This window comes from Artibeus jamaicensis, unplaced genomic scaffold, assembly GCF_021234435.1.
Source record: "Artibeus jamaicensis isolate MK-2021 breed Jamaican fruit bat unplaced genomic scaffold, CSHL_Jam_final contig_332, whole genome shotgun sequence".
In the NCBI taxonomy this organism is placed as follows: Eukaryota; Metazoa; Chordata; class Mammalia; order Chiroptera; family Phyllostomidae; genus Artibeus; species Artibeus jamaicensis.
The window spans coordinates 35,328,374-35,354,922 of NW_026521788.1; the positions used below are offsets into that span (position 1 = coordinate 35,328,374).

At 37.1% G+C, this 26,549-nt stretch overlaps 1 protein-coding gene across 5 annotated transcripts in view; it reads left to right on the forward strand.

Moving 5' to 3' along the window:
* CCSER2 (coiled-coil serine rich protein 2) overlaps positions 1 to 26,549 on the forward strand; it is a 201,959-nt gene that overhangs the window by 125,953 nt on the left and 49,457 nt on the right. For all 5 annotated transcript variants that reach the window (XM_053663911.1, XM_053663912.1, XM_053663913.1 and 2 more), the window contains one exon: positions 21,626 to 21,709. In XM_053663911.1, coding sequence (XP_053519886.1) covers positions 21,626 to 21,709 — 84 coding nt within the window. The remainder of the gene's footprint in view (positions 1 to 21,625; positions 21,710 to 26,549) is intronic.

Here is a 26,549-nt window from a genome sequence, read left to right on the forward strand (position 1 = left end):
AATATTTATTTAGACTTACTGTCCAAAAGCATGATATATAGGGCCCCATTGATTTAGTTTAAATTTTTTCAATAAAATTTTATACTTTTTTTCTTAAAAACATCATACAGTTTTTTGATATATTTTCAGTACTTAAAGTTTTTGTAGCTGTTGTAAGTGCTGCCATTTTCTAATGGAATGTTTCTGGTATGCAGAAATATAGTAGACGTGGATTTATTGAGTTTGTATCTAGCAGTCTTGATATAACCATTATTATGATAATTTATCATTAGATTTATTTGAATTTTTAAAACTCAGATAAGCATGTAATCTGCAGAAATGGCACTTATGTTTTTCTTTTCCAATGTTTGTATTTTTTCTTGCCTTAGACACTGGCTAGGAAGTCCAGTTTAGTATTGGGTTGTTCGAGTCTTGCTCCTGGACTTAACAGGAGCATTTTCCATTATTGACTGTTAAGTGTGATAGCTACTATGTTTTTTTGTGGATATACTTTGAGACATGAAGGAAATTTGTTTTTCATTTTATTTTTAACATATAAAACATTTTGAAACATTTTTACTCTTATAAAAACATTGTAAGTTTCATGAACTCCCCCCCACAAGAGTAAATTGCCTGCTGAAGCACATCACCCCCAAATGTTATATGTATTTCCTACTAATAAAGCCTTTTCTCCTATATAACCACTACACTGTCATCAAAATTAGGGGATCAACATAAATACGTTATTACTATCTATTCCTCAGAGTGTGTTCAGGCTTAGCCATTTGTCCTCATAACATCCTTTATAGCAGAAATGTCCAGTTGAGAACCACATATTGCTTTTACTCATCATGTCTCTAGTTTTCTTCAAACTGCATTGTTTCCTCAGCTTTCCCTTGACACTGATGACCTTGACACTTTTAATGTTATAGGCCACCTATTCGACAGAATGCTCCTCAATTTGGGTTTGTATTTATTATGTAGCCGAATGATTGGTTTCAGGTGATGCAGCTTCCACAGGAATGTCACAGAGGCAATGCTATATTGTTCTTACTACACCCTGTCAGGAGGCACATTTTGGTTTGTCCCATTAGTGATTTTAGCTTTGATCACTTGAAAAAGGTATCATCTGATAGCCTTCATAACTGTGAAGGTACTCTTTTCCTCTTTATAGTTAGTATTTTGTAGGGAGGAATTTTTAAAAGTATGTAAATATCCTATTCCTGCCCTAGCTGGTGTGGTTCAGTTGGTTGGAGCATTGTCCCATGACTGGGAGGGTTGTGGGTTCAATTCTCAGGGCACTCAGGTGTATATAGAGTATGAAGTAGAGACACTCCTAGGTTGTGGGTTTGGTCCCCTGTCATGGTGTATGTGGGGTGGTAGGTGGTCAGTTGGTATTACTCTCTCACATTGATGTTTCTCTTCCTTTCTCCTGTCCTTCCCTTCTAAAATCAATGGGTGAGGAGTAGGAGTAGTAGTAGTAACGGGAGCAGTAGTAATAATAATAACAATAAAATTGAAAAAATAAAAAATTTCCTTGTCAAATTGTCAATTTATTCAATGATGTATTTATATTAGGTATTTGTGCTTTCTTATTTTATGCAGTTAGTTCTAATCTGGGAATATAATTTATTTTGATACTCAGGAATGTTCAAAATAGGCCATTCGAGAACTCTTTCAGTTTGGCTTCTGTGTTTTTGACTTGACCCATCATTCTTTGAGTAGTTCTTTCCTTTTTGGTAATACAAGATTTCCCAGGCTTATTTAGCATTTTTCCTATTCTAACCTGGAAACAGCCATTTTGCCAAGGAGCTCAGTAGAGAATGGTGTTTAGAAGCGAAGACCTGGAGGCCAGTTGTGCTTACTGCTGTTGGAGTGTTAGTGCCCTTAAGCTCTTTTAAGACATGTATGTGTGTGTTTGTTTGTATGCATACTGTGACTGTATTTCTCTATATATCTGTATATGTTAAAAACTGTCCATACTCATATCTTTAATTCCAGTCTAAATACAGCATTGCTCCTTTTTTATTTATAACTCCCCTCTCCAACAGTAAGAAAATTGGTTTCTATTTTCTTTAATATATTTACTCACTTGATCAGTCTTCCCTGGTTTAACCAATATTCTACCTCCATTGTCACCTCTTCTCTATGTAGTTGCTCTCCTGATCCCACTAAGATTCTGAATCCACACGGATGACTGCTTCCCATCCTCTGTGAACACCTTCCTTACCCTCTTTGGGCTCCAACACCCCAGACCAGTCTTCCTTTCCCGATACATGCCTCCTCACTGTGCTTGGACTTGTTAACACATCTTATTTGATGCCCACACATGGACACCCTTGTTCTACTTGGGTCTTACACCTGACACTGGTCCTTTTCCTACATAGATTACCTCTTTATGAGACTTGAGCTCTGGTAACCCTCTCTGGACTATTCCATGTGTAGTAGCCTACATCATTCCTCTTAGAGTCTGACAGCCAACATCAGGCCTTCCATATGTGCTCTCCTTACTCCGCTGAGGGTTAATTCTGATATCAAACTGTTTGCCCATCCTTTCTACAGTAATCCTTTTAACTGGAGCTCTGGCATGACCCCCTGCAGGGACATATTGCTCAACCTACTCAGGCTCTGAAACCCCATGCTAAGCTATTTTGTAGGGGTGAGGAGAGACCTATCTTTCTCTGTCTCACCTAATGGCTTGTTCGGGAAGGGAAAGGGAAGAGAGGAGGAAGTAAAAGCAGATTTAAAAAATTATTCACTTCATTAAGGCAGAATTTACATCCAAATATACTGTACCCATTTTTAAGTGTACAGTTTGAGTTTTGGTGAGTGCATATAGCTATGCAACCACAACCACCACAGTCAGCATGTTTACTTTTTCCATAGCTTCAAAAGTTCTTATGGCCCTTTGCAGTCAGTTCTCTCTTAAACCTGGTCCAGAAGCTATTGTTCTTCTTTCTGTTACTCAAGTTTTATCTTTCCTAGAATGTTACTAATTTGGACCATGTAATGTATACTCTTTGTTTCTGGATTTTTTTCAATCACCATAATGATTTTCATATTTATTGCTTCTGTGTATCAGCAGTTTATTCCTTTCTATTGTGCAATAACATTCCATTGTATATATATGTACCACAATGAGAGTTTTATCCATTTACTTGTTGATGGATATTTGGGCTGTTTTTAGCTGTGGGATAATTGGATAATGCTGAATCTCTAGATATCAATTCTGTAAGTTAATAAGAATAAATGTTATTTCAAAAAATTAGAATGTGAACTTAGACCAGTTCTTTCACTTGTTTGTTGTGTGAACTTGGAAAAATGACTTAAACTCTCTTTCCCTCAATTTTTAAATAAAAGATAAGAGACTATGTAGCTCCTATCTCAGAACTGTTGTGAAGAATGCAATTAATATTAGCTGTTATACTAGTAAACAATAATAGCAATAACAATAATAACTATGTGATGGGTTTTTAATTGTTTGCATTGCTCATAATTTCATGTACCTCAGAAAAGCTAATTTCATTTACTTTAATATTCATTTTGTTATTCCATCATTCAGTGTACTTTATTAAGTAAGCACTTGTTGAGTACCAAGGATTGTAATAGTAAAGAAGATAAAAAGATATTTGGGGTCATTAATGGTTCCATATAAATTTATGAAATGTTCTATATCTGAAATATGTCATTGGTACTTTAATAAGGATTGCATTGAATCTATAAATTACTTTGGGTAATATGGACATTTTGATTATGTTAATTCTTCCAATCCATGAACATGGTACGTGCTTCCATTTGTTTGTGTCTTCCTTAATTTCATTTTTCAGTGTTGTGGAGTTTTCTGATTACAGGTCTTTTACTTCCTTGATTAGGTTTATTCCTAAGTACTTTATTTTTCTTGTTGCTATATCAAATGGGATTTTTTTAATAATTTCTGTTTCTAATCTTTCATTGTTGGTATACAACAATGCCTTTGATTTCTAAATAGTGACTTTGTATCCCGCTCTTTTGCCAAATTCACTTATTAGGTCAAGTAGTTTTATGAAACAAGAACAAAGGAGGAATCACAATATCTGATATTAAACTGTTTTATAGGGCCACTGTAGTCAAAACAGTCTGGTACTGGCATAAGAACAGACACATAGACCAATGGAACCACAATAAAGAGCCCAGGAAGAAACCCAAGTCTCTCTGGTCAATTAATGTTCAACAAAGGGAGCAGCAACATAAAATGGAGTAAATATAGCCTCTCCAACAAATGGTGTTGGGAGAACTGGACAGCTACATGCAAAAATATGAAACTTGAGTGCCAACTTACACCATACACAAAAATAAATTCAAGGTGGATAAAAGACTTAAATAGAAGCAGTGACACCCTAAAAGTCCTAGAGGAGACATTGGCAGGAAAATCTCAGATATTTCACACAGCAACATTTTTACCGATATGACCGCTAGAGCAAGGGACATAAAGGAAAGAAAAAACAAATGGGATCTCATCAAAATAAAAAGCTTCTGCATGGCTAAAGAAAATAGTATTAAAATAAAAAGAGAAACCAACTGTATGGGAAAACATATTTGTCAATGATACCTCAAACAAGGGTTTGATCTTATATGAAGAACTCATATGAGTCCACTCCAGGAAGACAAAAAACCCAATTAAAAAAATGGGCAAAGACCTGAACAGACATTTCTCCAAGGAGGACATACAGAGGGCCCAGAGACACATAAAAAGATGCTCAGTATCCATAGGTATTAGAGAGATGCAAATTAAAACCACAATGAGATACCACTTTACACCAGTCAGAATGGCCATCATAACCAAATCAACAAACAAGTGGTGAGGTCGTGTAGAAAAGGGATCCCTAGTGCACTGTTGGTGGGAAGCAGACTGGTACAGCCACTGTGGAAAAGAGTATGGAATTTTCTCAGAAAACTAAAAGTGGAACTGCCTTTTGACCTGGCAATTCCACTGCTGGTGTTATACTCTAAGAATTCTGAAACACCAGTCCATAAGAACCTGTGCACTCCAATATTCATAGCAGCATAATTTACAATAGCCAAGTGCTGGAAGCAACCTAAGGTGCCCACCAGTAAATGAGTGGATCAGAAAACTGTGGTACATTTACACAATAGAATTCCATGCAGCAGAAAGAAAGAGCCTACCCTTTGTGACAGCATGGATGGAACTGGAGAGCATTATGCTGAGTGAAATAATCTAGGCAATGAAAGACAAAAACCATATGATCTCATTTATAATTGGAACCTAATCAACAAAAGAAATAAGCCAGTAAAATACAACCAGAAACACTGAAATTAAGAAAAATCTGACAGTAATCACAGGGTAGGTGAGGAGGAGACAATGAGGGGGAAGGGAGGAAGGGTTGTCAGGAACAACTATAAAGGACACATGGACAAAACTAATGGGGCAGGATCAGGGGAGGGAGGTGGGGATGATGGAGGGGGATAGTGGTGAGGGGAAAATGCAGACAACTGTACTTGAACAAAATTTTTTAAAAAAAGGAAAACTAATTACTGTACCTGATACGTTCTTAAAATTATACATTATAACTGATAAGTGCATTTTGAAATAAGTTTTGTCTATTATTCCTATAATTTTTTTCCTAGTAAAGTAGAATAGTATGGAAACTATCAGGAGGCATCCCATGTAATAAAGGCATATACTGTTCTGTGAAACGTGTTTTTAGTATGACATCTATACTTGTCCATCATCCATCTTTATATATAAGTACACATAAGAACACATATTTATGTATATGTAGATATGTATATATGTGTGTGTGCTCAGTTGTGATATAAAATATCGTTCTTATTGTGGGTCATAGCCTCCCCCAAACCAAACTTATTCTAGTAGATAAACAGTACTAGACTCAGGACTCCAAGGATAAGAAATCATAGATTTAAGTTAGAAATAATTAAGTAATCACTGCATCAATAAAATATTAAATCATTGATAAATCTGACAAGATATGTTTGTAATGTTTTATAAAGAAACCTGCAAAACTTTGTATAAGTGTTTTTTAAAAAATGTTCTGAAGGAATGCTAAATATTATAAAAATTTACTTCATCCATGGACAGTGTAATAACCATGAGAGCTACCTTATAGTCTAAGAGGATACTAAAGTATTAAATAATTATAAGAATGATGTGTTATAAAGGGCAAAGATAATCCTGGCTGGTGTAGCTCAGTGGATTGAGCGCGGGCCTGCGAACCAGACAATCGCGGTTCGATTCCCAGTCAGGGCACATGCCTGGGTTGCAGGCTGGTTCCCTGCAGGCCACTTCCCAGCAGGGGACGCATGAAAGGCAACCATACATTGATGTTTCTCTCCCTCTCTCCTTCCCTTCCCCTCTAAAGATAAATAAATAAATAAATAAAAATTTTTTAAAAAAAGGGCAAAGATAAGATAATCATCTGAGTGTATGATTGGAACCTATAGTTCTCCCCAGTACTATTTCTAGATGTAATAAAATTTTAGCTGAAATTACAACAGCTTTATTATTAGGATTCCTCAGTATTACTCCAAAATTATTAACACCAAAAACTAAAGTTTGTATACATTAATAAAAAGAAAAGGGAAGTCTTTAGAGCCAAGGATAATGTTGACACAAGTAGAAATACAAAGGTGTAGAAGAGAATAGAAAACCCACAAGTATGTGCTTAAGTATCTACTAAAAAACAATTGGACACAAAAGGATTTTAAAGTAAACGTTGAGAACTTCCTAGCCTAGAGGCAATTATTTAGTTTCCTGTTTTATAGTATGGTAAATTTAGATATTGGAGAAGTTGAATACTTTTATTATATGTGGAAATTTTACTAAATTAGAATGAATTTATAACTAATTATTTATAAGTGTGAAAAGAAACTGATAGAAAGGATATCCTGATTCAGATATGTACAAATACATTTATTTTTTACAAACAAAATTTGTAAATAATATTACTTCTAGTTGAATTAATGCCTGCTTGAGTTTGGTTGGTAGGGTAATAATATGGGTGCAATAATTATAGTTTTAATTTGAACATTTCACCTAAAATGTCATATGGTACACTTGAGTGTGATATTGTTATGTTACAGAATTACATGCTTATGATTTTGTAATGAGTTTACAATAAGAAAGTGGTGTTATTTATGCCAGACCCTGAATTATACATTTATGCATATATATCAACACTCCAGTCAATTTAAACATGTGCTAGATTTTTCAGTTTTAAAAAATGTCTTCATCCCAAACATCTGTTAGGATCACCTCATCTCTGAAGTACTCAGTTAAAATCAGGCTTTGCGAGTCTGAATTTCTTAAGGCCTCTCAAATGTGACCTGCCAAAAAACTACACAATAGTTTTGAATCATTTGAATCATTAGGTCTTAAATCTCATAGGTGAATTTTACAATATTACTTAAAAATTCTCAGCGAATGTTCTAGAGTCTGTGTAATATACTATTTTTCATCCATTGTACCTTTGTTTTTTAAAAAAGTGACTTTGAAAAGAAAATGAAAAAATCAATCTCTTCTCTTCCTCTGATCCCTTTTCTAAAATGCTTCTTGTGAGTGTGTTTTATACCATGCCACATTCTCCTGAAACACAAGGGAGCTTTGTTGACATCACTGATGATGCTTGTCAGCAGAGGTTGGTCAACACTGCCAATTTTTGTTTTTTGGTTTGTTTGTCATTTCTAATATCCATGTCCATTGCAGTTGCTCTGAAACTCATAGGAAAATCCCAGTTTTTACAAATTCCTGGAAGAATTACGCGGGTAAGGTACAGTTCGTTACAGGGTTTTCCAGCAAGTTAATATGTATAGAAGAGTTACATTATTAGAACAAAAGTTTACTTATGTGCTGTGTCAAAAAAGTGGAAGATGGTTTGCTGACAGTAGTCCCCTAATGTTCTTAAGAGTAAAGGAAGGCTTATCTATGTCTTTGAATCTTAGATAAAATGCTATGACAGAAGAGTTAATTAATTTAAGGTTAACTGCATTCAGAGTTCAAAAATCCTAACTAGAACTAACAGAAACTGCTGAGGCACTTCACTCAGTAATACCCAGAATACTTGGACAATCAGACATTATTAATAGCTCATATTTTGTGCAGCGCTGCACAAAATTAAGTTCATGCAAAATTTTTAGAACAAACAATGTCTATCAGGTCAATAAATGTTAGCCTTTAAGAATGTGTAAAGTGAAGCATGAATATTGCATACATGATTGTTGTTCAGACTTTTTTAAAAAAGGTTTTCTCTTCATTTTAAGGTTTTTTTCTCCTGTAATGCTTTAAGAAGCTTTTCTCAAACTGTTTTCTAATTTTGGCTTGGACACTTTTCACCTTAGTTAAGGTTTAATAGAGAATACTACCATTGGTTAGTGTCAAGGTTATATGAAGAGGAGATGGTGTTATTGATTCAGTTACAAAGTATATTCATAATCTTTAAATTCTTGCACTCTGATGGAAATAATAGCTTTTTTCCTATTCAATCTCCTAGGTCTAGACTGCTAGACTGTTAAAAAAAGTAGATGGATTTTTTTAGGTACATCAATAACTTAAACTTTAATAACTTCTAATTGTCTTTGGCTATATTATACATTTATTTAGAATATTATTGTTCTGTTTTCAGAAATATTGGTTTGGTGTATGGGGCTTTCAATTTTAATTGATTCCTAACCTTAGTACATTAATAATAAAGAATAATGTCTATATGATATAAATTCTTTGCAATATATTGATATTTTCTTTGTCTTCTAAAGCAGAGAAAAGGAAAAATAACAACAAAAACAGTTTCTTAGAGGACCACAGAATAAATATTTTTGCTTTTTCAAGGAAGAGGCAAAATTGAGGTTTTATGTAGATATTTTAAAATATATATATTTTATTTATTTATTTTCAGAGAGAGGGGAAGGGAAGGAGAGAAGGAGAGAAATATCAATGTGTGGTTGCCTCTCGTGTGTCCCCTGCTGGGAACTGGCCTTTAGCCTAGGCATGTGGCCCTGACTGGGAATCGAACCTTGATCCTTTGCACTCAATCCACTGAGCTACACCAGCCAGGGCTAGATATTTATAAAATCATTAAAAAGGCAATCATTGAAAATATTAAAACTATTCTTAGTTCATGGACTGTAATTAAAGTAGGCAGCTGGCTGGATAACCTCTTCTGGCTCAGAGCATGGTCAGTTTTTGTGACTGTTCTGTGTTCGTTTCAATAAAATATGTATTGCTATATATCCATTAGCAGTATGTCTGTTATATTAAGCTTTTAAATTGTGTTGTATATATTTTACTTATTTTTACTCAATTTTTGTCTTTGATCTTCGAGTTTCATAGAACAGTTCACTTCCTGCTATAATTATGGATTTTTAAAAATTTCTCTTTAATGCTGTGGATTTTGTTTTAGTGTCTTCAGGCTATTAGAACAGTAGTACCCCTTGATCTATGGTTTCACTTTCCTCAGTTTGTTACCTGTGGTCAATTGTTGTCCAAAAAATATTAAATGGAAAATTCCAGATATGTCAAGAGAAAGAAACTGCATTCACATAATTTTATTACAATATATTATAATTATTTTTGTCATTCTTTATTATTAGTTACTAAGCTCTTACTGTGCATAATTTATAAATTAAACTTTATCATAGATAGCTGTGTTTAGGAAAGAATAGTGTCTGGGGTAGGCAAAAGTCAGCTTACATTATGGGTACTTGAAACATAGACTTTATTCTTATATTATTATTATTTATTTATTTATCCGTGTATTTATTATTACTATTATTACTAACCTGCTTTACCTGCCCCTGCATATAGGTTTCATTGCTATTTGTGGTTTCAGGTATTCCTGGGGGTCTTAGAACATATTTCCGGCTTATATAGGGTAACTATTGTATATATTACAGTAAATTTGTACATTTACTGTGTACAATTATGTATAAATTACATAAATTCTTATGATTGGTACATCTTGGTAGATTGTCTTCTGATCACTAAAGTCTTTGTTTATCCTTAATTATTTAATTCTGCCTTATCTTGTTATAATAATGTTATACCAGTTTTATTTTTCTCATTGAGATTTATCTGGAATTTTTCTTTTTGTTTGCTTTAATTATTTTTTAGTGTTCTCATATTAGTTTTCTAGGGCTTCCATAACAGGGTATCACAAGCTGGGTGACATCTAACAAAATTATTCTTTCATGGTTCTGGAGGCTAGAAATATGAAATTAAAGTGTTATTAGGGCCATGCACTCTCTGAAGTCTCAAGGAAAGGAATCTTCCTTACCTCTCTAACTTCTAGTGGTGGTTGCTGGCAGTCCTGGGCATTGCTTGGCCCGTAGTGGATGTATTACTCCAATCTCTGCCTCCATCTTCATATGATCTTTGTATGACTTGTGTGTCTGTGTCCAAAATTCTCTCTTATAAGGAGTCCAGTCACGTTGGATGACCTCAAGTTGATTATATCTGCAAAGACCCTACACAAGTTGTGATGCATGAGGGGGCAAGGGGGGTGTGATGAAACTGCCAGTCACCTATTGTCCATACCCATGGCCTTCTGAATCATCTGAATACTATTTGTGAAGGAATGTTTAAGCTTAACACAAGATTTGATACAGATTCATTGCTCTACTCCCTCAGTCATTATGCATGCAACAGCCACACAGTACGCATGCTCACTCAATGGTGTCTTCTGCCCCCACTGACTAGTACAAGGAAGTTGTCAGTGTTCACACATGAGCATCCAGGCCACTCTCCTTGGATGTAAGGTTACATGTATGTCGCACAAACCATTCTTGTTATGTTAATGATAGTTACACTTTTTCTAGACAGACCTTGTATTGTGTTAGATTTGTAGCTAAATATATAGTTTTCTAATTTTAGATTTTGATTTTTCTTTTTTTTCTTTTTGCTTATAGTTTTGTGGATTTAAGTTTATTGCAGTCTTTAATTTCAATTTTCAGTTGTACTTTGCCATATAAATAGTAGATTTTTGTATATTCACCTTATATCCTGGTACTTTGCTAATTATATATTAATTCTAATAATATTAATGTAGATACTTAGGATTTTTTACAACAAAAATTAAAATGTCTGACTAAGATAGTTTTATTTCTTCCTTCCTTGTTCATCATTTTTCTATTTTCTTGCTTTATTGCAGTTAGAAAATATAGTACAACAGTGAATAGGATTGTCTTGTTCCTGGTTTTAGGGGTAAAACCTTATCTTTTACTGTTAAATATGTTAATTGTAGGGTATTTTAGAAGGATTCATCAGGTTGAACAGATTCCCTTCTATTCCTACTTTTCTGTTGAATTTTTATCACATTATTTGTTGACTATTCAACCAACTTTGCATTTCCAGCATCAACTGTTTATGTTTTTTCCTTTTTAAAAAAAATTTTTTTAAAGATTTTATTTATTTCTCTTTAGAGGAGAAGGGAAGGAGAGAGGGAAAGAAATATCAATGTATGGTTGCCTCTCATGGGTCCCCTGCTGGGAACTGGCCTACAACTTAGGCATGTAGCCTGACTGGGAATCAAACCTCGATCTTTTGGTTCACAGGCCCACACTCAATCCACTGAGCTACACCAGCCAGGGCCCCTTTTTTTTATATATATTGTCGAATTTGGTTCACAGATATTTTGTTGATGATTTTTCTGTCTTGTTCATGAGAGAGATTGATCTATAGTCTTGTTATACTGAGGGAAATGCTGGATTCATTCATTGATTTGAGTAATTTTATAATTTAATAATTTAATTTATTTACCCTAAGATTGAGTAGAATTGATATTATTCCTTTAAATTTTGAAGAATTTTCCAGGGAAATATCTGGCCTTCAGTTTTTTTTTTTAATATATTTTTTATTATATTGATTATGCCATTACATTTGTTCTATTCCCCCCTTCATTCCCCTCCACCCTGCACACCCCTCCCCCACCATTCCCCCCTTTAGTTCATGAACACATGTGTCAAGGTCTTTAGATTCTGTATTACCCCTACTATTCTTACCCCCCCCCATCTATTTTCTGTCTACTGTCTAGGCTACTTATTTTCTGTACCTTCTCCCCCCTTCTCCTTCTCCCACTCCCCTGTTGCTAACCCTCCATGTGATCTTCATTTCTATAGTTCATTCCAGATCTAGCTGTTCTCTTAATTTGCTTTTGTTTTAGGTGTGGTTGTTAATAACTGTGAGTTTGCTGTCCTTTCACTGTTCATCTTTTTTATCTTCTTTTTCTTAGGTAAGTCCCTTTAACATTTCATATAATAAGGGCTTGATGATGCTGAACTCCTTGAATTTGATCTTATCTGAGAAGCACTTTATCTGCCCTTCCATTCTAAATGAAAGCTTTGCTGGATAGAGCAATCTTGGATATAGGTCTTTGGATTTCATGACTTGGAATATTTCTTTCCAGCCCCTTCTTGCCTATAAGGTCTCTTTTGAGAAATCCGCTGACAGTCTGATGGGCAGTCCTTTGTAGGTGACTGTCCCCTTATCTCTTGCTGCTTCTAGAATTCTCTCCTTCATTTTAATCTTGGGTAATATAATTATGATGTGCCTTGATGTGTTCCTCCTTGGGTCCACCTTCTTTGGGACTCTCTGAGCTTCCTGGATTTCCTGGAAGTCTATTTCCTTTGCCAGATTGGGGAAGTTCTCTTTTATTATTTGTTCAAATAAGTTTTCCACTCCTGACTGTTTCTCTTCCCCTTCTGGTACTCCTATAATTCGGATGTTGGAGAGTTTAAAGATGTCCTGGAGGTTCCTAAGCCTCTCATTTTTTTTGAATTCTTGTTTCTTCATATTTTCCTGTTTGGTCATTTTTTCCTTCCTTCTGGTCTGCTCCCTTGATTTGAGCCCCAGTTTCCTTTCCATTACTATTGGTTTCCTGTACATTTCCCTTCATTTCAATTAGTTTAGCCTTCATATGTTCCTCTAATTTGTGACTAAAATCAACCAGTTCTGTGAGCATCCTGATCACCAGTGTTTTGAACTGTGCATCTGAAAGTTTGGCTATTTCTTCATCGCTTAGATTTATCAGCTCTTGGGCTCTGAGTTGTTCTTGAGCCATGTTTTGATCTGTTTGTGCCTGTTACCTACGAGGAGAGGCGCCTTAGTTGTTCACCAGGGCGGGGCCACCCAGGTCGCTGGTTTGTGAAGCTGTATTTGGGGGTGGGGTCAGAGAGGGACACTGCCGGTTCCCTCTGCCGCTTCCCGCTGCTGGGGCCTGTGCAGTCCATCTCACTGCTCACTCCTTCACCAGTTCATCTGCGCGTGAATGTGTGACTGCGATCAGCCCTCAGTGGATCTGCCTGCTTCTCCACACCTGGGATCCGCCCATGGCTTCTGGTACACCTGGGTCGTGCGCCCGGGTGGGTCCAGTGGATCTTTCCTGCCCAACCCCACTCTGCTGCTGGCTCTGCCCCTCTTACCAGTTTGGCTGAAGGGTTCGTTGTTGTCAGACTTCTGTGTAGTTCAGTTTTCTGTGGTTTGGCTGTGTTTTTGTTGCTAAAATTGTTGTTTTTAAACTTGGTTGTACAAGAAGGCACAGTGCTTCCACCTACGCCTCCATTTTGGTGGAAGTCCGGATTATGTTTTTCTTAGCAAGCTGTTTTGGGGGGATTTGTTTATAGGTTTTGTTGTTGTTGTTTTTTGCTAACCTTTCTTTCTCTTCATTGTTCAGATTGGATGATTTGTGGATCTACCTTCACATTCACTCTGTCATCTCAAATGCTGGTATTTAGTCCATCTAGTGTATTTTAAATTTGGGTATGAAATCTTACCAGTTCTAAAATTTCAATTTGTTTTCTCTTTATGTGTTATTTCTTTGCTGAGACTTTTTCTTCTCATTCCCTTAAAGAATTTGCCCTTACTTTTGGAGAATTTTTAAAAAATTTTTGTTTATTTATCTTTAGAGGGGAAGGGAAGGAGAAAGGGAGAGAAATATCAATGTGTGGTTGCCTCACATGTGTCCCCTGCTGGGAACTGGCCTGCAACCCAGGCATGTGCCCTAACTGGGAATCGAACTGCTATCCTTTGATTCACAGGCCCGTGATCAGTCCACTGAGCTACCCCAGCCAGGTCCTGGAGAATTTTTATAAGCCCTATTAAAATCTTTTTTCAAATTATTTTGCATGTTTGTATGTTAGTAATTTTGGGTTTTGTTTAAATGCTATGGAAAATACTGATTTTGTTGTTGTTGTCGATAAGCAGGTAAACATACTGACTTGAGGCTACAAATTCCAATTAGCTACTTTTGGATTGTGGTCTTAACATGAGTTCTGCTTTTCCTTCTTTTTTTAAAAAAAGAAGTACAGTTGTCTCCATTTAATAACAAAGTTGTTGTTGAAGTACAGTTTTCTACATTTTTGCTCGCACTCCACCTACCACTCTTGATCTCACCCCTGTTTGGCTTTGTCCATGTGTCCTTTATACATGTTCTTGATGACCCTTCCTCTATTTTCTTCCATTGTTCTTCTCCCCTCTCCCTTCTGGTTGGTGTCAGTTTGTTCTTTATTTCAGTGCCTCTGGTTATATTTTGCTTGCTTATTTGTTTTGTTGATTAGGTTCCAATTATAGGTGAGATCATATGGTATTTGTCTTTCACCACCTAACTTATTTCACTTAGCATAATGTTTTCTAAATCCATCTATGCAGTTGAGAATGGTAGGAGCTCCTTCTTTCTTTCTGTTGCATAGTATTCCATCATGTAAATGTACCGTAGTTTTTTGATCCACTCATTTACTGATGGGCACCTAGGTTGCTTCCAGCACTTTGCTATTGTAAATTGTGCTGCTATGAACATTAGGGGGAAAGGTTCTTTTGGATTGATGTTTCAGGGCTCTTAGGGTATAATCCCAGTAGTGGAATTGCTGGGTCAAAAGGCAGTTCCACTTTTAGTTTTCTGAGGAAATTCCATACTGATTTCCACAGTGGCTACACCAGTCTGCATTTCCACCAGATCTCTCAATACTATTTGTTGAAGAAGCTATTTTTACCCATTTTATGTTTCTGCACTCTTTGTTGAATATTAATTGACCATAGAGACTTGGGTGTATTTCTGGGCTCTCTATTCTGTACCATTGGTCTATGTGTCTGATCTCATGCCAGTACCGGACTGTTTTGGTTATTGTGGCCTTATAATATAGTTTGTATAATAGTTTGTATAATAGTTCTATAGTTTGTATAGTTCCCAGGTATTGTGAACCCTCCTACTTTGTTCTTTTTTCTCAATTGCTGCAGCTTTTTGGGATCATTTATTGTTTTGTTATATAATGGACCTGGAGGTTATAGGGACCCTCTGTCACTGTGGATTTTTTGCCCACCACCAGGAAAATGGAATTATTGCTCTCAATGCCAGAGATTGGTGAAAAGGAAAGGAACTATTTATTCAAAAGAATATTATATTAATATTATAAAGAATTAGAGTAATGCCTTCATATCTTCATTAAAATTCCAAAGTCCCTTAGAACACCTCCACACACAGTTCTTCCTTACCACCTTTGCCCTGGCAGGCCAGTCAGGGTACTGTATCTCGGAAAAAAAATAGAAGTCTGTGGCTCGACTAGCTCCCAGTTCTTCCTAGTAATTTGTGCTCTGCTGGCAAGCCTCCTGTCATTCCCAGCACCATGAGCTGTGTCACTGTGATCTCTAGTTCTTAATCCAAACCCATGAGGTACCTTCTCATGGCCCATCAGTAAGTCTTTTCACCCATTTGCTTCCCTGCAAGGTGTCTTGCACAGTCTCCATCAAGAGACTAGGGACTAGGGTCCTGCACTATCTATCCCTAGTCCTGCATGGTCTCTCCTGCGTTCTTCCGAGCTGCTAAGAGAACTCTCTGGATGGCTGCTATATCTTGCTCTCCTGCTCCCTATACCATGTTAACAGGAGCCCGAAAATCACATAGTTAGCCCCCACAGGGATGCTGTGCCTGGGATTTAAATCCCAGAATAAGTCTTCTTCAGCAGCCCCATTTCTGACACAATTGGCTACACCTGCCAGCACCCCTGTATTTTTCCAGCCTTTCTGGGCTGCCATAGTAATTCTGGGCAGGCGTGGTTCCATGGTATGAAGTGAACCATCCCCAGGCTTTCACACAAGTGTTATAAAGGGAAGCTGACTCCCAGTTACATCATGAATTAAAGTCATGCCCATTTTTCTGGCTCAAAGCATGGCCAAAGCTACTTAACATATCCATGGAGTTAGCTTCCTGTTGTAGATATGTAAATAACCATTTTGCATATCAGGTATGAAGCTGGCCAACTGTTGATATGAAGAATAACTCTCAATGACCTTACTTCATGTGTCATGTCCCCCAGTTGAGACTTGTGGGGGTGATGATATCCTATATTTTTATGTTTCCTGGACACCCAAGTTCTGTACCCTGTTATACAACCCTCTTTGGGGGGCCCTGCCTGTACCCCACTACATTTCCATATAAATTTTTGAAATGTTCTATATCTGTGAAATATGTCATTGGTATTTTAATAGGGATTGCATCAAATCTATAAATTGCTTTGGGTAGTATGGACATTCTGATGTTAATTCTTCGAATCTATGAACACGGTATATGCTTCCATTGATTTATGTCTTCCTTAATTTTTTTCTTCACTGTTGTGTAGTTTTCTCAGTACAGGTCTTTTCCTCCTTGGTTAGGTTAATTCTGAAGAACTTTATTTTTCTTGTTGCTATAGCAAATGGGATATTTTTTTTCTGTTTTCTGTTTCTGATGTGTCTTTGTTGGTGTACAAAGATGCCTTCAATTTCTGAATATTGACTTTGTATCCCACTGTTTTGCTAAATTAACTTATTAGGTATTTTTTATGGAATCTATAGGGTTTTCTATGTACATTATCATTTCATCTGCAAGCAGTGACTTCCTCCTTTTCAATTTGGATGCCTTTTATTTCCTTTTCTTGTCTGATTGCTATGGCTACGGCTTCCAATACTATGTTGAATACAAGTGGTGAAAGTGGACATCTTTGTTTTGTTCTTGATCTTAGTGGTAAAGCTTTTAGATTTTGCTCATTGAGTATGATGTTCGCTGTAGGTTTCTTGTATATGGCCTCTATTATGTTGAGGTAGTCTCCCTCTATTTCCACTTTGCTTAGTGTTTTTTGTTTTTCTTTCATAAATGGGTACTGGATTTTATCAGATGCTTTTGCAGCATCCATTGATATGATCATGTGACTTTTGTCTTTCCTTTTGTGTATGTGATGTACTATGTTTATTGATTTGCAAATATTGTACCATCCTTTCATCCTTGGTACTTCTTGATCTGCCTGGTGTCATTTGTATCTCTCAGTTCCCCTTTTTTGTCCCTTCACCCTGAAAGCTGATTTTTTTGTTTAAATTCTTCCCCTGGGATATGTTTATTGATTTCAGAGAGAGATTAAGGGGAAAAGAGAGAGAAAGAAACACTGATCAATTGACTTCCTATGTGCCCCGGCTGTGGACAGCCTACAGCCTAGGTGTGTACCCTGACAGTGAATCGAATCTGTGACCTTTTGGTGTACCAGATGATGCTCCAACCACCTGAGCCATTATATTTCCTGTTCTGCTGCATGGTTCCCACAACTGTACCAATGTCCAAGGCAAAGTGGTGTTTGTTTGTATGTCACTCATTCCTTGAGGTTCCTGCTTTGCAGCAGGCAGAGAGATATTGATGTTTGGAATTAATTCAAATTATAAGTCCTACTTTTCTCAAATGCATACTTGTAAGTAGGCCTGTTCCTGGTTTTATATTTTAAAGCATTTACAGCAGAGATGATCTTTTTAGTGACATGAGTCTTATAAAATCTTTTTTTTTAAGAAAAAAACATTTTTAAGGTAGTAGTCTGAGAACATTTGTTATTCTTAAGGTTGTTGCCTCCCTTCTCAAGTCAAATTCTGAACATCGATATGACATCACCCATAAAAATGTAATTTATCTATGTTGGAAATTTGGCAAGCACTTATTCTTCATTGTCAGTCATTATTGCCTGTTGAACTTTTCTGTATACACATTCTCAGGCCCCATCCCTAGAGATTCTGATTTAGTAGGTATACAGCACAATACATAAAGAAGAAAATTACCTACATGCTGGACTTCTGGCCAAGATGAAGGCATAGGTTAGTATACCTTGCCTCCTTGAACAACCAAAAGATGGACAACAAATTTAAAAATAAAAAACAACCAGAACTGACAGAAAATCAAACTGTACAGAAATCCAACAATGAAGGAGTCAAAGAAGAAACATTTGTACAGATTGGTAGGAGGGGCAGAGGTGGGCAGCCAAGTGGAGAGGACTCACAGCGAGGCAGTGGCTGATGGAGCAGGCAAGGCAGCAGCTGGTAGATCAGGTGGTCCCATGTTACTGTGCAGATAAACCAGGAAGAACAAATGGGGAGGGAGACAGACTGCACAACTCAGGGTTCCAGTGCAAGGAAATAAAGCCTCAAAACCTCAGACTGAAAAAACCTCTGAGGTTTGAGGCAGTATGAGAAGCTCCCAACCTCATAGGAAAGTTCATTGGAGAAACTTACAAAGTCCTAGAATATACACAAAATCACCCACCCAGGAATCAGCACCGGAAGGGCCCAGTTTACTTGTGGGTAGCAGCGGGAGTGACTGAAAGCCAGTAGAGAGCTGAACAAGTGGCATTGTAACCTTTCTGACCCCTCCCCCACATACAGCGCCACAAAACAGCCATGTGGATTACCCACCCTGAGAATAGAATACCCAAGGCTCCACCCCTTACTACATAACAGGTGCGCTGAGACAAAAAAAAAAAAAAAATGGCCCAAATGAAAGAACAGATCGACGCTCAAAAAATATATAAATAAGCAATGAAGAGATAACCAATCTGTCAGATTCACAGTTCAAAACACTGGTAATCCAGATGCTCACAGAATTGGTTGTGTGTGGTCACAAAGCAGAGAACAAAGTGAAGGTTATGAAAAATGAAATAAAAGAAAATATACAGAGAGCCAACAGTGATGGGAAGGAAACCGGGACTCAAATAAAAAATTTGGAGTGGAAGGAATAAATAAATATTTTGCCAGAACAGAATGAAGAAACAATAATTTAATATATCAGGACATGCCTAAGAACCTCTGGGACAACTTTAAACTTTCCAACATCCAAATTATAGGGGTTCCAGAAGGAGAAGAAGAGCAAGAAATTGGAAATTTATTTGAAAAAATAATGGGGAACTTCCCCAATCTGGCAGAGGAAATAGACTTCCAGGAAGCCCAGGAAGCTCAGAGAGTCCCAAAGAAGGTGGACCCAAGAAGGAACACACCAAGGCACATCATAATTACATTAGCCAAGATTAAAATGAAGGAGAGAATTCTAGAACAGCAAGAGATAAGGGGACAGTCACCTACAAAGGAGTTTCCATCAGACTGTCAGCTGATTTCTCAAAAGAAACCTTGCAGGAAAGAAGGGGCTGGAAAGAAGTATTCTAAGTCATGAAAGACAAGGACCTACATCGAAGATTACTCTATCCAGTAAAGCTGTCACTTAAAAGTGCAGATAAAGTGCTTCCTAGACAAGGTCAACTTCAAGGAGTTCATCGTCACCAAACCCTTATTGCATAAGATGTTAAAGGGACTTCTCTAAGAAAAAGATAAAAAACTATAAACAGTAAATAAGAAGACATCCACTACTATCAACAACTGAACCTTAAAAAACAAACTAAGCAAACAACTAGAACAGGAACAGAATCACAGATATGAAGATCATGTGGAGGGTTATGAACGGGGGAGTGGGAGGGTGAGGAGGGGGAAAAGGCACAGGGAATAAGTATTATAAATGGTAGATAGAAAATAGGGGAAGTTAAAAATAGTATAGGAAATGGAGAGGCCAAAGCACTTATATTTATGACCCATGGACATGAACTAAATGGGGGGAATGCAGGTCTGAAGCAGTGTGCTTGATGGAGGGGAATAAAGGGTGGGGGGAAGGGGACAAGTGTAATAGCATAATCAATAAAATACATGAAAAGAATTATCTACATGCTATGCCTTGTCTTTTAGCACTTTTGTTTCGATGAAAGATATTTCCTTGTTCTGGTAGATTTCCTTGAGGACAAATATGTCTGAGAAAGATTGAAGTGGTATTGTTCCTTAAAGGTTATTGACTCAGTGGGTTTCCCAGGGCAGCTAGGTACCGTCTGAAGAAACAAGGTGCCAAACTGGCATTATACTGGTTTGGTTAGTAGCTCAGTTCCTGATCATCACCCAGATATTGATATATTCTTCACTGGTTCATCTTTCTTCTGGTTGTCTGTGAATTGTTGAACCTGCCATTTCTTTTTTGTTTTTAATATAATTCTTATTCCCAGTTATTTCCAACTATTCATAATTGCAATTTTTTTCCAATTTGGTTATTATAGAATAGTATATTTCTATAGTGGCAATAAGATATAATCACTAACTGAGATTATTCAATATAAGATTTTTTCAGCCCTTACAGAGGATTAATTATTTATAGTAATTAGTTATAAATAATACCAAGTGACATGTTAATGTTACATAATTTTTTGAAGAAATTTAAGAAAATGTATTTTCTTGAAAATAATACTATGTCACAATTCTTTCTAATTTTCCTGATCCTTCTTTTTGCAAAGGGCCAACACTTTCTGTATACCAATTTTTAAAAATTGCAATAAATATTTTCTTTTTCTTTTTTTCCACACTTTTTATTATTGTTCAAGTACAGTTGTCTTCATTTTACTCCCGCCACTCCCTCCCATCCCAGTCATCCTTACTTCCCATCCTTGGTCCTACCCCCTTTGGTTTTGTCCACATGTTCTTCATGTCCATGTGGTCTTGAAAACCCTAAGAAATGAACCTGCCATTTCTCAGTTGTTTTTTTCCATTTTGGCAAGGGGTAGGACTTAATGTTGTCCTATTAGTTTTTTATTGTGTTCAAGGACAAAAAGTGAAATGTTTTCAATGTTTTTTATTGAGGTATAGCATATATACAGTAAAATGCTTAATGTATACCAACCATAAGTATACAGCTTGAACTTTGCTATTATGTACTCTTGTAACTACCATATATTCAAAACATAGAACATTCCATCATCCTGACAGGTTACTTAGTGCTCCTTTCCCATTGGTAACCACTTCCCTCCAAGTCAGCCACTGTTTTTCTGATTTCTAACACTATAAATTAGTTTTTCCTGTTCTTAGATTTAATGTAAGATGCAAAATATATACTCATGTGTCTGGAATTTTTAATCAAATGAGTTTTGTGTCCAGGCTTTGCAGCATTACTTAGTATTATTGTTTCTGTCTTTTTTATTCTCAAACACCACAGCGAAACCAAAGCAGACTTAATTGACTTGTACTTCATTTTTTTTATAGGTGAGAGAATGGTAAAATTCTTTAGAAGGTTTTTCATATTTCTTTTCCCACTCTGAAAGTTTCATTGGCTTTCTGTTTCACTCACTCATATTGTATGTTATTTATTGCCAGAAATTTTTTTCTTAGCTCTCTTTTTTCCTCTTCCATATTCCTTCTATAAGTGGATAGATGAAAGGGAGATTTCTAAAATCTTATTTTCTGATTGTCATGCTAGCATTTGGTCTGGGATGAACTCAAGTCGACTTGCATGCGTACAGTTATTGTATTAATCTCATTCTTCCCCTCTGTTCTTTCTGACAGCATGATGGAAGTGGTTCATTGCAGGATGTCCAGCTATCACTGCCATCCAGTCCAGAACCAGAAGATGGTGATCAGATATGTAAGGTATGTCTAGGTAGTCATGCTGAATGTTTCAAAATTCTTTTTATTACCCAAATTGTGAAGTAACCAGAATTAAAACATTTACTAATAAATGTCTTAAAACTTTTAGCTTTGCTGCCTTGAGTTTAAACAGGTTTGCTTTTAACTTTTGCTACCTGATTAAGTTTAAATGATATCCCCATTGGGCTTTAACTTGAATTTATCAGTTGGATAATCATTTGTCTGGGATACTGGCACAGGATACTTTCTATTTTAAATATCATTATATTTTGAATATTCATTTTTATAATTATGAATAATAGCTTTAAAAATATGACTACCAATAAAAACTAAAATGATTAACAGATACTTCTTATATATCATATCATAACATTGAAAAACTATAGTGAAAAAGATTTTTTGCCCCATTTAAAAATATAATTATGCAGGGACATTTCAGGGAAAGTACATATTTTTTTTAAATAATTCTCATCTTTTGGTCTATTTTTAGTTAACAAACCTTTTTCTTTTTTAAGTATTTTTTACTGATCATATTACAGTTTCCTCAATTTCTCCCCTTTTATCCCCATTCCGCCCTGACCTCCGAACCTTCCAGCATCCCCCCTTAGTTCATGTCCATGGGTTGTACAAACAAGTTCTTTGAGTTATCTGTTTCCTACACCATTTTTTGTCTCTCCCTGTCTATTTTATGCCTACTCATTAGGCTTCTTCTTCCCTGTACTTTTCCCCTTATTCCTCCTCCCTTCCCTTCCCCACTGAACTCCCTCTGTGTGATGTCTATTTCTCTGATTCTGTTCCTGTTCTGGTTGTTTGCTTAGTTTTTGTTTTCATTGTTTTTCTGTTCTTTTATGTTTATTTGTTAATAGTTGTGAGTTTGTTGTCATTTTATCGTTCATATTTTTTTTCTTTTTTTTCTTTTTTTAATTTTTTTAATTGATTATGCTGTTACAGTTGTTCTATTCCCCCCTTCATTCCCCTCCACCCTACCCCCCATCCCCACCATTACCCCCCTTTAGTTTATGACCATGTGTCTCAAGTCCTTTAGATTCTATATTTCCCATGCTATTCTTGCCCCCCCATCTATTTTCTATCTACTGTCTATGCTACTTATTTTCTGTACCTTCTCCCCCCATCTCCTCCTCCCACTCCCCTGTTGCTAACCCTCCTTGAGATCTTCATTTCTATGTTTCCACTCCTGATCTAGCTGTCCTTTTAGTTTGCTTTCGTTTTAGGTGTGGTTGTTAATAACTGTGAGTTTGTTGTCCTTTCACTGTTCATGTTTCTTTAACTTCTTTTTCTTAGATATGTCCCTTTAACATTTCATATAATAAGGGCTTGGTGATGATGAACTTCTTGAATTTGATCTTATCTGAGAAGCACATTATCTGTCCTTCCATTCTAAATGAAAGTTTTGCTGGATAGAGCAATCTTGGTTGTAGGTCTTTGGATTTCATGACTTGGAATACCTCTTTCCAGCCCCTTCTTGCCTGTAAGGTCTCTTTTGAGAAATCTGCTGACAGTCTGATGGGGACTCCTTTGTAGGTGACTGTCCCCTTAGCTCTTGCTGCTTGTAGGATTCTCTCCTTCATTTTAATTTTGGCTAATGTAATGATGATGTGCCTTGGTGTGTTTCTTCTTGGGTCCAACTTCTTTGGGACTCTCTGAGCTTCCTGGATTTCCTGGATGTCTATTTCCTTTGCTAGATTGGGGAAATTTTCCTTTATTATTTGTTCAAATAAGTTTTCCACTGGTGGCTGTGCCTTTCCCCTTTCTGGTATCCTTATAATTCGGATATTGGAGCGTTTAAAGATGTCCTGGAGGTTCCTAAGACTCTCCTCATTTCTTTGAATTCTTGCTTCCTGACTCTTTTCTGTTTGGCCATTATTTGCTTTCTTCTGGTCCACTCCATTGATTTGAGTCCCAGTTTCCTTTTCATCGCTATTGGTTTCCTGTGCCATTCCATTCATTTCAATTAGTTTCGCCTTCATATGTTTCTCTAATTTGTGGCTATAATCAACCAGTTCTATGAGGATCCTGATGACCAGTGTTTTAAACTGTGCGTCTGAGAGTTTTGCTATTTGTTCATCGCTTAGGTCTATGAGCTCAGGGACTGTGAGAATTTGCGACATTTTTGGTCTGTTCGTGCCCTTTAAGTGTGAGAAGCGGCGCCTTGGACTCCCAGGTCGCTGGGTTATGACGCTGTATGTGGGGGCGTGGTCAGAGCGGGGAAATGGCGGCGCCCTCTACTGCCGCTTGCCGCGGGATGCCGGCCCCTGGTCCAACCGCCCACTCCCTCGCCTGTCCGCTGGCGCACAGATAGGCGACCAGTCAGCACACAGCACCGCTTCCCCGCTGTCTCCTCCGCGGTCGCTCGCCTGGTCACTCGCTGGCTCACTAGGTCCAACCCTGCGCCTGGATTCCGCGTCTGGATTCCGCGCCTGAGCCCGTCTGACCGAGTCCTCCGGTGCAATCCCGCTCCAGCAGCCACTGGTTTCGCCCCTTACCGGTCAGGCTGAAGAATTTGTTGTTAACGGACTTCCAAAAAGTTCAATTTTCCGTGTTCTGGCTGTGATTTCTATTGCTTATATTTAGTTTTCCCTAAACTTGGTTGTGTGAGAAGGCACAGCACATCCACCTATACCTCCATCTTGGTGGAAGTCCTATTGTTCATATTTTTTATCTTTTTCTTTTTTTTTGTCAAATAAGGTTTTATTCTTTTTTAATTTTTTAAGTATATTTTATGGATTGTGCTATTACAGTTGTCCCATTTCCCCCCTTCATTTCCCTCCACCCTGCACACCCTCTCCCACCCATATTCCCCCACTTTAGTTCATGACCATGTGTCTTAAGTTCTTTAGCTTCTACATTTCCCATCCTATTCTTGCCCTCCCCCTGTCTATTTTCTACCTACCATCTATGCTGCTTATTCTCTATACCTTTTCCCCCTCTCTGCTCCTCCCACTCCCCTGTTGCTAACCCTCCAAGTGATATCCTTTTCTGTGGTTCTCTTCCTCTTCTAGTTGTTTGCTTAGTTTGCTTTTGTTTTAGGTGTGGTTGTTAGTAATTGCGAGTTTGCTCTCATTTTACTGTACATGTTTTTTACCTTTTTTCTTAGTGATGTTCTTTTTCTTAATAAACCCCTTTAACATTCCATATAATAAGGGCTTGGTGATGATGAACTCCTTTAACTTGATCTTATCTGGGAAGCACTTTATCTGCCCTCCCATTCTAAATGAAAGCTTTGCCGGATAGAGCAATCTTGGATGTAGGTCCTTGCTTTTCATGACTTCAAATACTTCTTTCCTGCAGGATTTCTTTTGAGAAATCAGCTGACAGCCTTGTGGGAACTCCTTTGTAGGTAACGGTCTCCTTTGCTTTTGCTGTTTTTAGAATTTTCTCTTTATCTTTAATCTTGGGTAACTTAATGATGATATGCTTTGCTGTGTTCCTCTGCATCCAATTTATTTGGGACTCTCTGAGCTTCCTGGACTTCCTGGAACTCTATTTCCTTTACCAGATTGGGGAAGTTTTCCTTCATTATTTGTTCAAATAAGTTTTCAATTTCTTGCTATTGTTGTTTTCCTTCTGGTACCTCTATAATTTGGATATTGGAATATTTCAGGTTTTTCCAGAGGTTTGTAAGTCTCTCCTCATTTTTTGAATACTTGTTTCTTCATTCTGTTCTGGTTGGATGTTTATTTTTTCCTTTTGTTTCAAATTTTTGCTTTGAGTTGTGGTTTCCTTCTTGTCACTGTCGGCTCCCTGAATATTTTCCTTTATTTAATTTTTGGATATCTTTCATTTGTTTTTTCAGTTTTGACCCAGCTCATTCAGTTCTGTGAGCATTTTGATACCAGGGCTTTAAATTCTCCATCAGATAGGTTGTCTATCTCCTCATCACTTAGTTCTCTTTCTGAAGTTTTGCTCTGTCCTTTCATTTGGGCTATATTTCTTTGTCTTGGTGTACCTGATAAGTCGTAAGGGGGTGGGGCTCTAGGTATTCAATGGGGCAAGGCACCCTTTTTTGCTGCTGCAGTGCTGCTATGGGGGCAGGTCCAAAGAGGGAAAAATGCAGCTCTCCTGCTCATCTCTAGTGTACTTTCCAACAGACTCTCATGTGAGACTGGGAGTCCACAGTCAACTCTGAGTCTCAGTTTTGCCTTCAGCCAGCTCCACTTGCCCTGTCCACCACCTTGCCTCAGTTTTTCTGAGCTGCCCTGTCCCGCAAGGTCTGCCACCTTACCAGTCTGGTTGTTCTGGTTAATTTTTTCTTTAATTCCTTCATTGTCGGAGTTCTATGCAGTTTGATTTTCTGGCACTTCTTGTTGTTTATTGATTTTAGATTGGTTGCTATCCTTCTTTTGGTTGTGCAAGGAAGCAAAGAGTTTCTACCCAGGCCTCCATCTTGGCTGGAACTCCCAAACATTTTTCTTTTGCAAGTTTCTTTTTCTGTCCTTACCTGAGGACATGCTCATTGATTTTAGAGAAAAGGGGAGGGAGGAAGAAAAAAAGAGATATAAGTTGGTTGGATTTTGTAACGCATGCCCCTTACAGGGACTGAACCCTCATCCTAGACATATGCCCTGTCCAGGAATCAAACACCTGGTCTTTTGGTTTGCAAGGTGACATCCAAGGTGACATCCAAGGTGAGCCACATTGGCCAGGGCTCTTTTGCAACTACTTTTGAAGCATATATTATTTCTTAGGTACACACAAGTACTTCTAATTTATTTAAGTCCTGATTTATTCTTTATTTATTTAAATCTTGATTTATAAAATGCTTTCCTCTTACATTTTATTTTTAGGGTATGCCAGTCAGTGTTTGCTAGTCATCTGCATTGAC